Source organism: Perna viridis, chromosome 12 (assembly GCF_037379345.1).
Source record: "Perna viridis isolate PV_CMFRI_1.1 ecotype Kerala chromosome 12, ASM3737934v1, whole genome shotgun sequence".
In the NCBI taxonomy this organism is placed as follows: Eukaryota; Metazoa; Mollusca; class Bivalvia; order Mytilida; family Mytilidae; genus Perna; species Perna viridis.
The window spans coordinates 13,825,789-13,840,694 of record NC_142456.1 but is presented as its reverse complement, the minus strand read 5'-3'; the positions used below and the strand labels follow the sequence as shown (position 1 = coordinate 13,840,694).

At 32.3% G+C, this 14,906-nt stretch overlaps 1 protein-coding gene across 4 annotated transcripts in view; it reads left to right on the top strand.

The window, feature by feature from the left end:
* Positions 1-14,906, top strand: part of LOC148601290 (multifunctional protein CAD-like) — a 73,026-nt gene that overhangs the window by 32,767 nt on the left and 25,353 nt on the right. For 3 of the 4 annotated variants that reach the window (XR_015917286.1, XM_088556271.1, XM_088556270.1), the window contains exons 28-34: positions 301-465; positions 1,010-1,141; positions 3,427-3,628; positions 4,771-4,886; positions 5,434-5,649; positions 7,217-7,433; positions 11,488-11,529. Coding sequence is in view for 3 of the 4 variants with exons in the window: in XM_088556271.1 (XP_088412397.1) it covers positions 301-465; positions 1,010-1,141; positions 3,427-3,628; positions 4,771-4,886; positions 5,434-5,649; positions 7,217-7,433; positions 11,488-11,529 (1,090 nt within the window). In the remaining variant the exon portion in view is untranslated. The remainder of the gene's footprint in view (positions 1-300; positions 466-1,009; positions 1,142-3,426; positions 3,629-4,770; positions 4,887-5,433; positions 5,650-7,216; positions 7,434-11,487; positions 11,530-14,906) is intronic. The other variant, XM_088556272.1, reaches the window with a different exon arrangement.

Genomic DNA, 14,906 nt, shown 5'->3' with positions numbered 1-14,906 from the left:
GAAAGTGAATTAATATTGTCACATGAAAAACAAATCACTGAATCAATGTAGACCCATGTAATTTCTTGACTTTGTAAGCATTTTATTTATTTTATGAAAATTTATATAGATGGTTTAAGTTGGTACAGACATTGCAATTTTGAAAAAGTAATCCTGTTAAAATAAAATTTTTTCTTTTTTTTTTTTGTATGTTATCAGCTAGGTTATTTTTTGGTAAATTCTTGCAAATGTTATTACACTCGTAAGCATTGAGAAGTTTAGTGTTTCCTTGTTTAAACAGCTGTTAACATTGTTTTCCAGTGTGCTAAGCAGGGTGCCCGCTGTGACTATGGAGTGTTTGTTGGTGCTAGCAGTAATAACTACACCACGTTACCACAGATAGGGAACAAGGCTGCAGCCCTCAAAATGTACCTTAATGAGACCTTTACCACACTGAAACTGGATGATATATCTGTATGGATGAAGGTAGGATACAACCACCACTTAACAGGTGGTATATTGAATTCACCTATTCTGTCCTTCCGTCTTTCAATCTGTCCTAATTTCGTTGCAATTATCTGAATCTTCATTGTATGGATTGACTTTTTTTATTTGGTATGTGAGTTTAAGTAGACAAGTATACATATCAACTTTCTGGATGAATGGGGGTAGACTTAAACTCAATATTATGTTCAAGATGCTTTCTTGCAATATTATAGATATTCTAAAATACTATAAAGATCACTTTTAAACTCAATTACAACTGAAAAGCTTAAAGAGATATGTCTGAAATGTGAGCAATTTTGGAAAATATACATGTAGCATATCTGAATACTAACCTGCATTCTTAAGAAATTATATTTATATAAAAAAAAATATTTATTTATACAATAGTTGTATTTGTGGTATATGTTCATTAAAGTATTTTTCCCCTAAATTCATAGTCACTTTTATATCCGCATCCTTTCTATTCCAAAATGTTTGTCTTTTTTGTCAGGTCATATCATTTGATATTTTTTTTTAATTTAAGCATTTTGAACACTGGCCAAAGAACTTGCCTTTGTGCTGCCATGCTGAGGGAACACATACAGCAGCTGTTATTCTATTATCAGAACTGTTCAAACGCTCTGTGCATATCTGTCATGTGGCCAGGAAAGAGGAGGTAAATATCTGATACAATATACAGGCAATATTGTTCACATAAAATTCAGGTGAATTGAGCTTTACATGAAATACAGATGATTTTCATGTCAAATTCTTTTTATTTGAAGTCTGTGTGAAATATTAACATGAACTTCATTTGAATTTTGTCACAACTTTCATAGCTTAATTCATGTGAAATTATTTTGCATATGTACTGTAAACATCTTGTCATTTGATTGGGAAAGAGGAGATGAGGACCTGGGTCCGGTTACATAAAACATTTCAAATTGGGGGTGGGGGATATTAATTTAGCCGTTTCTGTGGGTTCGTCCAACCATCTGTCCGGATTAAACATGATCATGGCTTGTCAGGCTATCCCCAGTACAGGATATTTCTACACACAATGAAGGTGTGCAGGGCCAAAGGTTTTTGATTTTTGTGAAATGTTACGGGAATTGGTTATAGTTACACTTAGTCATTTTCATCAGAAACTGGGCTATATGGCTTGTCTGGCTATCTCCTGTATTTTTTAACTACACCTAAAACATTTTTTGCATGTTTCTACAAATAATGATGGTGTGCAAGGTCATAAGATCTTGATTTTCATAAAATATTACTGGGTAATAGTTGGACTTCTTGGTCTGAAATATACCCCAAGCAACAAAGTATGGATTTGTTATTGGGGGTATGAACATTTTTAGCTCACCTTGCCATAGGCCATGTGAGCTATTGCCATCACTTGGTGTCAGTCGTCGTCATTAACAATTTTTCAAAACTCTTCTCTGAAATTACTGGGCCAATAAGAACCAAACTTGGTATGAATGTTCCTTGGGGTATCATGTATAGAACTGGAGTGGGGATTTTGGCCACTATTACTAAAATAGAACGTAGGGGTCAGGGAGTAGTTTTTCAAATTTATCTCCAAAACTGTTGGTTTAGCCAAATTCTGACATGGGGTAAAAGTGTTCAACATCATATCTATCTGTGGTCATATTTTCATGTTAATCTGTTAAGCTATGTTGAAGTTATTGCCCTTTTTTGATGTTTTTTTGTTGTTTTTAAAGTTATCTCTTTCAAAAATCTTCTCAGTCACTACTTGACCGATTGGAACCAAACTTGGTATGAACCTTTGGGGTATCCTGCATAGAACTGATGTGGAAATTTTTGTTCTATCAAAAAAACATGGCTGCAGTTACTAAAAATAGAACAAAGGGGTCAGACAGTAGTTTTTCACATATATCTCCAAAATTATTTCTATAGCTGAAATTATCCTTATTATAAGGCCTTTAAAAGTCTTCAGGGATCAAAGTTGTCAGATGACTCCTTGTAAGAGTTATTGCCCTTGAAAGTTGAAAAATGACAGTTTTTTTTACAGTTTTCAGCCAATATCTTGAAAATTATAATAGATAGAAAGTAACTTTCTATTGCTGGAGTGATCCTTATGATAGTCCTACTAAAGTCTTCTTGAGTCAAAATTGTTGGACAACTTCTTGTTAAATTTATTGCCCTTGAAAGACAAACTTTAACAAGGTGATCGATTCAGGCTCCTGGGAGCCTCCTGTTTATGTGTCTGTCAGTCCTTCCATCAGTCCTTTTTTTCTCATTGCAACTAGTCTGACACTACCAAACAGAATTTCATGACACTGTATGGCCAAGATACAGTATGTAGTTATACATATATTTAGGAAATTTTGATCCCCAAATTGTTCCCCAAATTTTTTGAGTTATGGCACTGGTTCAGCTTGTCTTTGCAAGTCTTGGGAGGATTGAGCTGAACCAACAGACCATGAGTATCACAAGTCTTGGAAGTATTTCTGAATCTGCAAACCATGTCTTCACACAAAAATAAACATGTTCTTAATTTGGCAAATCTAGTGAGCAGGAGCATCATTAGTGTCTTACAAACACATTTGATTTACTAAAAAAAATATCACTACTAACAAATGATGCGGGGGCTCTTGCGACAAAATGGGCTTCTAGTTTAATTCAAATTTCAACCAATCAGATCACTTGAAATTGAAAATATGAGGCAAAACACATGACTTTAGGAGATTCTCAATTTGAGATTTTTTTTTATGAAACCTGTTCCTGATATACTATTGTGAACCTCTGTTAGAGTTGTTACAATGTTCTCTACACGTAAGTTGTGAGGCCATAAATGGAAGGCAGCATTAATGAAGTCAAGAATTTAACTTGTGAGGATTGGTTCTACACAAATGTTTCGAATTTTCTTTTTAAATATTTGCAGGTTTTGGAAATAATTTGAAATGAAGTATTAACAAAAAACTTCAATTTATCTTACAGATTTTGGTGATAAGAGCAGCTAAAGAGAAAGGACTTGCTGTTACCTGTGAAGTAGCTCCACATCATCTGTTCTTAACCTCTGATGACCTTGAGGGTATAGGTCAAGAGAGGGGTCAGGTTAAACCCTGTCTGTGTACTAAGGAAGATCAACAAGCTTTATGGGACAACATAGATATCATTGACTGTTTTGCAACTGATCATGGTAATAGATATTTTATTGTCATGTTTCCATGGTAATACTTAGTTTTTGTTTCTGTGTTTCCATGATAATTGATAATTGATTTGATAATGTGTTGTACTTGACTACTTCAGAGTCAAGGTTTTTCCTTACAATTGTGCAAAGTACCTGTTAAGTGTTTTCATTATCACTAGTGATGTATGTACTGTGAAAGTACTTATTTTCGTTGGATACCAATTTTCATGGATATCTTGGTTGACTCAAACCACTAAAACTAAATTCCGGATGAAATACACATTTCATATTTATGTATAATGTGGGAAATGTCAAACCAAGAATTCAAGAAGCTATGAAGGAATGATTTTTCTGCTATCAACGAATAAAAGTGTTTTTACAGTATATGATAGTGTACAACACTATACCTTGAATGACCTTTAAAATTGGATTGATGACATTGATCTAAACAATTGGCTGTTTAAGTCGATACTGCTTACCAAATACATGTTTTACCTATTTTAAAGGGGATCGAATACTGCGAAAGTACTATTGTTCATGGGGTACTAATTTTCATGGGTAAGACAAATCACGAAATTTGGTCCCCAACGAATAGTAGATTCCCATTGATGAGTATACTGAAAATTTCAAAACCATGAATTCAAGAATCTATGAACTTGTGTTTGTTCCTTGATCCATGAAAATTGGTATCCACAAATTAAAGTACTTTCACAGTATTTTAATTTTTGTTTAATGTCAAAATCCCAAATAATTCACTTCTATTTCTTATCCAAGATTAGTTCTAGACCACATAACCAGTCTTTGTTTTTCATTTGGGTGTTGTGGTTATGAGGTGAAATTTATATTGATTGTACATGAAATAAGCACTTCGCAAGAGTTATTGTTCTTGATTTGGTTTGATTTGGTTGAAATTATTGGGAGGTTTAAGTGTGATTTTCTCAAAGGTTTAGATCTTGATACAGAAACAACTATTTTCACATAAAAATATAGCATATCATGTAGACCAAAAAAGCATTGTTTGTTCCATGGGTTAATCTACATGAAGAATCACCTTACTATAAGCAGTGTCTGCATTTTATATTGACTGGTTCTTAATGTAAATATCTATTTCACTAGTAAAATAATCTTAAATATTATGTTTGATACTCTAGCACCACATACAGTAGAAGAAAAAGATGGAGCCAAACCACCACCAGGTTTCCCAGGGTTAGAAACCATGTTACCACTCCTGTTAACAGCTGTTAGTCAAGGGCGATTAACTCTTGATGTAAGTTCATACACTACACTCTACCCTAAGTCAACTGCAGAATACAATGAGTAAATTTATAATAAAATATCATTTTCAATAATACACCTGTATATTGATGTTAACTCTCTAATTGATAAATATTATATAGTTCATGTGTCAGGTTTAAGACTTAAACAGATTATGATATTCTACATACTGCAGTGTTCTAGGATTCCACTTTCCATTACCCAGGGCAAGTACAATTTTGAAAAGTTGTTTTTTTATGTTTTATGTTTCTCTTCCATTTGGCGAGTAGAAAACTGGAATTTTCTAAAATGATTTGTTAAGTTGGGAGGACCAACATCAATTGTGGGAAAATAAATCTTCATGTGGATTATTGTGCCATGAAAACATTCAGGAACGCAGTATTTTTCAATCTCTTAATTGCTTGCTTAAGTTGAATCTAGTACAGTCTGGTAGGTTATAAATACATGAAGATAAATTCATTTAAACATTTACATGTATTTTAAGGAAGAACTTGCGTCAAATGATTCAAAATGGATGTATATTGTTATTTTCTCTCTAGGATGTTGTAAGCAGACTCCACACCAATCCACGTAGGATATTCAATCTCCCCGAGCAGCCAGACACATACATAGAAGTAGATATGGAAAGTAAATGGACCATTCCTGATAGTATGAAGTTTACCAAATCTAAGTGGACACCATTTGCTGGTATGAGTGTAACTGGCAAAATCAGAAGGGTCATGCTGAGAGGAGAGGTTGCTTATATTGATGGAGAGGTATGTTAAAGATTTACTAATTAGAAGGGTCATGCTGAGAGGAGAGGTTGCTTATATTGATGGAGAGGTATGTTAAAGATTTGCTAATCAGAAGGATCATGCCGAGAGGAGAGATTGCTTATATTGATGGAGAGGTATGTTAAAGATTTACTAATCAGAAGGGTCATGCTGAGAGGAGAGGTTGCTTATATTGATGGAGAGGTATGTTAAAGATTTACTAATATGTGATGCATTGATAGTTACTTTTGAATACATGTATATTTTGAAGATACTAATGATTATTTTTTCATGGTTTGCCAGACTTTTGTGCCATTATTAGTGTAACGCGATGGGTGTTTCTAGAGAAGCAGAGGACATTTATTTTACTGGTGCACCTAGTCCATACTCCCAGTTTTTAGTGGAGTCTAGATTGCTTATATTCTTTAGTTTTTATGTATGTGTTATTTCATGTTCTTTGTTGTATGTTTTTGTTTTTATGTGTTATTTCATGTTCTTTGTTGTGTGTTTTTGTTTTTGTGTGTGTTATTTCATGTTCTTTGTTGTGTGTTATCATTTTTGTGTGTGTGTTATTACATGTTCTTTGTTGTGTGTTTTCGTTTTTGTGTGTGTGTTATTTCATGTTCTTTGTTGTGTGTTTTCGTTCGTTGTATGTTTACGTTTTTGTGTATGTGTTATTACATGTTCTTTGTTGTGTGTTTTCGTTTTTGTGTGTGTGTTATTTCATGTTCTTTGTTGCGTGTTTTCGTTTTTGTATGTGTTATTTCATGTTCTCTTTTGTGTGTTTTCATTTTTGTGTATGTGTTATGTCATATTCTTTGTTGTGTGTTTTTGTTTTTGTGTATGTGTTATTTTGATCTTTTCAAGTTCTTTGTTGTGTGTGTTTATTTTCCCTGTCTAGTCTATATTCTTTTGAATCTTGGTTCCCATAATTGCTAAGTGAATATTTGAATTGTAGATTGGAAGTAGCCTCTATGCTTTTGATGGAAACTGTACCTTTTTAATTTTTTTAAATTTAAATTTATGACCCCACAAACAAGCATTCTTCCACAGTTCCACCTTTCCTGGTAAAAACAAACTCGTATCCTGTAAAAATGTTCAGCATCCTTTTAAAACTAAGATGCTTTGATGTGCACTAATCAAAGTTCTTTTAAAATAAAATGTAATGAGTATTTTCTTAAAAATATGATTATTTAATATATGCTTATATTATATGTTTACGAGTTACTCAATTATTTTTCATGTTGTATTACCGATAGTTTTTTTTATGAAGGCCTCAATTAAAGCTAGACTTTTCTAATTAATTACTTTCTGATATAGATGACAAATTTAAAAGACCTCAAAATGACTAACTTTAATATCCCATGCAAATTGATACCTCAAATGAAAGATATTCACAGTATCTAATGGTGAGAACTAATGGTGAATGCTTGCAAATACAATGAAACAAGAATAAGGATTTGGTATATTTCAGGGTTTGATCAAAAAATAAAAAAAAAAAAAACATTTTCTTTCTTCTTCGAAAAAATGGAAGTTTGAAGATTTAACATGTTGAAATTTTAAATTTCAGGTATTATTAAACCCAGGATTTGGTTGTGACATCAGAAGTTACAAACACTTTCCTAAACAGCCTCAGAATGAACAACTTCAGGTCCTTATCCCACCTGCATCCTACGCCAGCTCCGCCCCCTCATCAGAACCCTCTAGTCCACGTAAGGCACTTCAAGTACCCTCTATGGACAGAATTGGAGGAAGACCAAGAGGAGCTGATAGTTTTGGCAGTTATGGTACGTACTTGTTGATATAGAGGATTTAATACCAGTAGATATATTACATGTATAATTTTCAAATTCTGGTTGGTCTTTCTAATAGTCTTCATCAGATGCCCCCTTTTCATGTTTCCATTACTTGACTGCAGATGTTTATATTATGTAGTACTGCTGTCAGTCCTCCCATCTGTTTGTCCACACTTTGTGCAATATTTGGAAAATTACTTCACATTGACCATCATGTGAAATGTTTTTATATTTACCCTTTTTTGTGTCTGGAGTTTAAACTATTATTAAAGGGGAGGGGTAAAGGCATGCATTGGGGCATGCAGGGATTTTCCTTGGGTTGGTACATCCTTTTAAAAATGTTACTGTTATGCAAAATTTTAGCAAAAAATTAGCATTTAATAGGCAGTAACTCCCATTTTCAAAATCTCAGGATCTGCCACTGAAGAGGAATGCATCATGTGCTTTAGTATAGCTGGGTAATTAGGAACTAATTCAAGTATGAAGAAGGTGTGTTGATTAACTGTTTGCTATTTTTAATTGTCAGTTTCTGCGTTTCTTCCCTTTTCCAAGTTTTCTCTGAGGGCTAGTCCAGTAAAACATACATAGGACCCGGGGACGGCATTTAAAAAATATATATACTTGGTTGTGGATTGGTCGAAAATGCATCTATGGCACGGTATTGGGCTTGGAAATTCGCTTCTGTGAGTGGTTGTTGGGAAAATGAAGGAATATTCTGTTGAATGCTGTTTTTTACTTTCTTGAAATGGTCCAAAATGAATCCCTGTCATTGTATAAACCTTCAGTATGGTTGAGTTATGTGCTTTTGTTGCCGGAAGTTCGTACTATTTTTACAGGTGTTCCGCCCGAAAATCGCACCGTGTTTGTTTTGACATTATTCTTCCGTTATTCTTGGGGTTTTACTGTGAAGCAATGCTGTGACCCAAGACGCAAACTTGAGTGATGCTTAAATACAGCAGATTTCCAGCTGAAAGTGCTAGGTATACAAGAAGAGAAGTTTTCTTGAAATCATTGATCCCCAATAAAACAAATGGATTTTAGGAAACTTCACACAACTATCAAGGCAATCATATGGATGCACACAGAAATTTCAACTGGTTAGATGAGATACAAAATAGTTCATGGTAATACACCAGCTTCATATACAGTCACTGTTGTACAGTGTGGATCAATAAAACTTCTTCATTATCTTCTATTTCTCTTCACATACCAAATATCATTGACCTGTGATATGAAGTGGTTGTTGAAAATTTGCTGTGGACAAATACTCTTACAATTGCAAATACCAGAAAGGTAATCCCTATGTTCTGGCCTTCTTCGAATTTGCTCTTAGGCAAGACAAAAATCAAGATTTAGCTATGCATTGAAAAGAGGATATGTGTGTATAAAAATGAATGTTAATATATGAAATGATTTTAATGTACAGATATATGAATGCAAAAGAGGTAAAAGCATTAGTCTGTACATGAATATATGCAACATGCAAGAAATAGGCAAGCCAATTAAGAAGTGTCGCCTACATTTACCATATCCTGTCGTAATTAACCCTCAGGTATTCCTCAGGTAATTATTGGTGATCATTCAGCTGATCAGGGTTGTCGGATGATGATTATTTACAAGTAGAAATTGGAACCCGATTGGATCTATCACCATTTCATGGACAGCCAATCATTGGTTACTAATTATTTTCTTTTGTACAATTAATTTTAAAAATATTTTCAAGTTAACAGGTCTATGTTATGTAGAACCATGGGTGTAAACAATTGCATGTTGCATATGTTTGTTTATTCAATATGTCAGTTATCTCTGTCAGTTCAATTCTTTTTAAAAATTTTCTGTATCGTCAACAGTACAGGTAATTTTTCAACAGATATAATTGCATAAGTTAGAGAAAATAATATGATTTTAAAATTGAATTGGAGCAATATTGAATACTTGTAAGATTTCGTGCAACATTTTGCCTCATAGTATGTCATAAATATTAAGAAGCACTTGCCCTGAATCTCCTTTATGGTGTGATAGTATACTGCTTTAAATTCTTGTCATTTTTGTCATTATTGTATTATTTAATAAGAATACATACATACAAGAAAAGCAAAAAAAAAAAATGAATAAAGATATTTCTGACTTAATGGAAATATAAATTTTAAAAAAGAAACTTCAAATACACCAATGTTCCTTTTTGGTTGGAAAAACATGCTACGTGTTAAAGTGCCCTCTTCCCTGCACACCCTCTATTTTCAAATCCTAGCTAGAACACTGATTATGTGTAAATGGAATGAAGCATTCATGAAATCATGCAATGTCTTGCTATTATCTGTATGAAATACATGTATGTCACATGCAGCTGAAATATTTGAAAAATTAAAGAATCACCATGGGAATACTGTTAAAGAATAGATATGAATTTTAATATACAGATAAATGAAATGACGCAAGCAGTAAAAGTGCTTGTCTATACATGAATATGTGCAACATGCAAGTGATAGTCAAAACTACAGAATATGTATAAATGATATGAAGCATTCATGAAATCATGCTATGTCTTGCTATTATCTGTATGAAATATCTCACATGCAGCTGAATTATATAAAAAAAGTAATGTATCACCATGGGAATACTGTTAAAGAATATTTATAAATTTTAATTTGCTTCTGTTGGTGCCTATAAAACTGGGGTTTTTACCTCTATGGGTGGGTAGGAGTGGAAAAATATCGCTTCTATGGAAGGTTACCCCAATTTTCAAGTGCCTTCCACCGTCCCATTATGTTTTACTGGAACAGCCCTGAGAAATTCCTTGCTTTTAATATTTTTCTTGTGATCTGTTAAACTTTTTAACTCCCTCAGCATGACTAATATATTCATATTTTTATTAAGTGGAAGTCATCCTAGACAATGCACATCTTAAATTCACAAATCTGATACATGTATACGCGGCGTCACATAAATAACATACTGTTAAAATTTGAATAAAAATATTTTCTACGACTTTATTGAGACCTATTGTCGTTTAAATTGTCTTAAATGACTTGCTCATTCATTTAGCCAAACTGCTTCTCCCTGAACAAGTTGCTTTTAGCTTAAATCATGCGTAACAAATCCTTATGGGGAAATCCCATACTAATATCCGCCATGTTGGTTTCTACGGGACGATTTGTTTACAAACGAAGTTCGTAAGTTCCCGTCGAACTCCGGTGACAATCGTCTGCTTGATTAACTTCTCGGTATTGTACGTTGTTCGTGTAAAAAAAATCCGAGATATCCGAAATAACGCCGAAATGCATTCTGGGTTCTTCGGTTTTTGGACAAACCATTTAAACGTAAACAACATCTCCTAGCAACCCGATCACTGTAAACATGGCCGACTTTTTACAATGTAAATATTGGCACCGAGAATTAAAATCTGACCGGATCACTGTAAACATGGCCGACTTTTTACAATGTAAATATTGGCACCGAGAATTAAAATCTGACCGGAATTTAACGATTCAATGTTTAGGGAGAAGCCGTTTGCCCAAACGAATGAGCAAGTCTAGACAATTTAAACGACGGTAGGTGTCAATAAAGTCGTAGAAAATATTTTTATTTAAATTTTAACAGTATGTTATTTATGTGACGCCGAGTATAGTATATTTTCACTGAAAATTGAGCTTCTCTATTAGATGTCTTCAGTATTGCAAAAACTGGTATAATTTTTGACAATTATGTTTTTAAACAGTTTGTCTGCCCTTAATTGCTTATTAAAGAAGAATTTTAATGATATTAAAATTAATTTTATTGAATTGCATGGCAAAAAAGAGTTTACAAATTGTGAAACTGTTCTGTCAAAATGGTGGGTTTTATGTGCAAAATAATACCGTAAACCAATTTATTTTCGTAAAATTCATCTAACACTCACATACTCTGTTTTTTTAAGGGGAGTTATTTTTACAGATTTTTTTCCCAAAACTAATGAAAATAGTTGCTGGTAAAAAAGATTGTTTATAGTATATTATTTGTCTTGTTTCTATTTTTATTCAACTGGCTCTTTAAATTTGGTTTTTAGAGCAAAACTTTGCAGGTCACCCTCATGATGAACTGAATAGAGGTAACTTTTCTATTGTATTTGTTTCATTGTATACATTCTGTGGGGAGATTTGCATACTTTTAATCTTATTACATGTATTTTCTATATCTATATAAAAAATAAAATGATCTGAAAATTTTCATGAGGTTCTCAAACTATTATTTTCAAAATTCTGCTTACTAATAAAGAAAAGAAAACTTTACATGTTTAAAAGAAATGTCTTTTATATTGAAACTTAAGTACTTCTCCGTCTAAGAATCAGGCAAAATATATATAAATTGTGGCACATAAAGTAAAAATACACAGATTTATTGCATTATCCAAGTTTTTATACCTCATAATCTCAAGAAATTTCTGTCAAAGTGTTTGTAAACTTTGCTTTTTTAAGATTTTAAGAGTTCAAATTTAGTTGAAATGCACTGTGAAAAAAATGGCTGGAAAATTTTTCTGAACATTTTCCCTATATAAGCAGTAAAAAAATATCTATGTCACCAATGCTTCAGGATAAATTTAAAGAGCTTTTCAGTTGTTTTCTAGATGTATTTGAGTATATTTGAGACAAAAAGACCAAATTTAGAAAAAAATGATGTGCCACTCTTTGCCTGATTCTTACACAGAATGGTACTTAAGCAAATGTACCAATATACTTTTGTATTGAGAACCTGATAAACTCATTTATCTGTCAAATATTTGTAACTATATGTAGTACTTACTGGAAGAGCTTTGCATGAGGATATGTAGAATATGTAGCATGGGGTTAATTAGACATGCTTTGAATTTTAATTCCGTGGCAGATCCAGGAAGAGGGTTTCAACATTTTCAAACCCCAAACCCCCAATTTTGTTGCACAGTTTTGTTGATGTTGGGCAAAATGTAGTCTTTCCCCTCACCCTTTTATATATTTCTGGATCTGCCACTGTGCATTGATAATCATTAGTGATAACTATGCTTTTATAATAAACCACATATTTTTCTTTCTCCATCTCATAGTAAACTCAGGTTTCTTTTAAACATTAAAACAATATCAAACAGATCAGTTTTACAGGCTTTTAATATTTCCCATTTCACCAGTTCAGGATGGAAAAAAAACCTATGGAAATTCAAAACTTATTATGGTGTTTGAATTATAGAAAAAAATGTAACTTTTTTGCAATTTTTAAATTGCTTATTAGCATTTTTATTATACTGATGTTTTTGATGTTACTCAGCTTCTCTTGAAATTTAAAAAAAAAAGATATGATATATATCATTTCTGAATTGAAAGTACCTAAAGTTTAAGTAATGAAGTGACAATAAAAATTAAGGCTTACAAACTACTTGTTTGAAAGCTTAGGTTTATCCTAAGTGATCAATATCTTGGACAGTACACATCAGTTTGATGTTTATCCTGAGTGATCAATATCTTGGACAGTACTAATCAGTTTGATGTTTATCCTAAGTGATCAATATCTTGGACAGTACACATCAGTTTGATGTTTATCCTAAGTGATCAATATCTTGGACAATACACATCAGTTTGATGTTTGATTCAATGGGTTGTGAAATCATTCAAGATCTTTTATGCTAAAACAACGTAAGAAGAAAAAATAGATGGGACAGTGTGCTTTTTTTTTTTCTTTTTTTTTTTTACATTTGGAAATTTGTTGAGAAACAGATTTCTCTAGATTTTCCATAGGTTTAGTATGTTTTATCTATTTAAGACACTGAAAAAATAAGAATGTCACAAAAACTTCCAATATCTTAAGGTTTGTTTGAAAGAAAAGTGGGGGGGTGGGGGGTCCCTGATTGCAAAAAATATTAATGCTACGAAAAAAAAAAAACAAACCAGAATAGACCAAAACTCTGACAAAAATGGCTGCACATGACCAATGAACATCCTTCACTATATAAGATAAAGCCATGAAATTTAGCAGAAGGCAGTGATTAAGATTAGAGAGTACCATGAACCATTTATAACTTTTCAGCTTACCACTGTAAACTGTGAAATTTCACAGTAATACCTGTAACACGAAAATAAAACTCATGAATATTTTGTTCAAAGAATGTTATACTATAATTTGGGGAATATCACAAATTTAAAACTGCACAAGAGTAGATTGAGGGAAAAAATGGGGGAAAAAAGATGGTGCAAAAATTTCCTGGTTTTCAATATTTCCCTTGTCCCATCAAAAATTTCTACTAAGAAAGATTAAGAATGAGGCATTAAAAGTGGCCTGTCTTAAAATTTTAATTCCAAACTCTGAAATATAACTTACAGTGACTTGCTTCCCTTATACAAGGCCATTTTTTGGGAAGTCATCTTGTCTATTCCTAATGCTCCAAAAAAATGATTTATTATACAAATAAAAAAACCTCTCCAATTCGAGTGTGTCTGAAAGGGGAAAATCAAAATGTGTTGTCTTTGAACTCATCATACTAGTATGATAGAGTTTAAAAACCCCCCAACACTATGTGCCAGATATGATGGATTTAAATCTCCGAACATCTGGCTTTGTGAACCATATTTATATGTGACAATCACAATAATTATTAACGATTTGATCAATTAGAATAAAGCACCTATTTGTATGCAAAAAAAAATAAGTGTATGATGCTCGCTTGCCTAAATGGTATTGAAACAGGTCAAAGGTCATATTTTCCAAAGAACTTAGCTAAATTAACTTACATTTAATTAATTGCTTCTATGTTTTATTTGGAAAATTCTGTGAAGGTAAACAAACAACGATAACTTTAATATTTTTTTTTTTTTAATTGTAAAATTGGAAATCACTGGAGTGGGAAATTCCTAATACTGTTAGTTGTTATTTTTAGACTGATAGAATAAAATGTGAGTTTAATTTTAATCTGTTCACTTTGTTGTAGATTATTATTTTTTTTTAAGGTTTGGTGTTTTTTGTACAGCAGATATAATAAAACAGCGAATTTCAATCACCTATGATGCTTTAAGAGCATTTTTCTGTATAAGGAACAAAAATAAGAAAAAAAATTGTAACTTATTTTTACAGTATGAAGTCAGCCAGGATAATAAGTTTCTATTTTTGTTACCCCGTTGCCATAGTAATATGTATAACTTTCTACTTCACTCTACTGCTCACAAGGTCTTTCCATGCCATTTTCAATTGTTCTGTTTCCATGGAAACTATTAATTAATTTATTTAATAACTTTAATCTGTAATTATGGTCACCTACATTTTAACATCATATGCAATAATTTGTCAGAGTTGTAAAACTGTACATAAATTTAGAGAGTGTTATTTCTCAGTTTTGAGAAAAATTACCTTGAATATATTATGGTGAAAAAGCTAAAATATAAATTTTTGGATGACTTCTACACCCAAAACTTTTGATCTTCCAATAATAATTCATATCCATCAAGTAGAAAGAATTTTAATATTTAG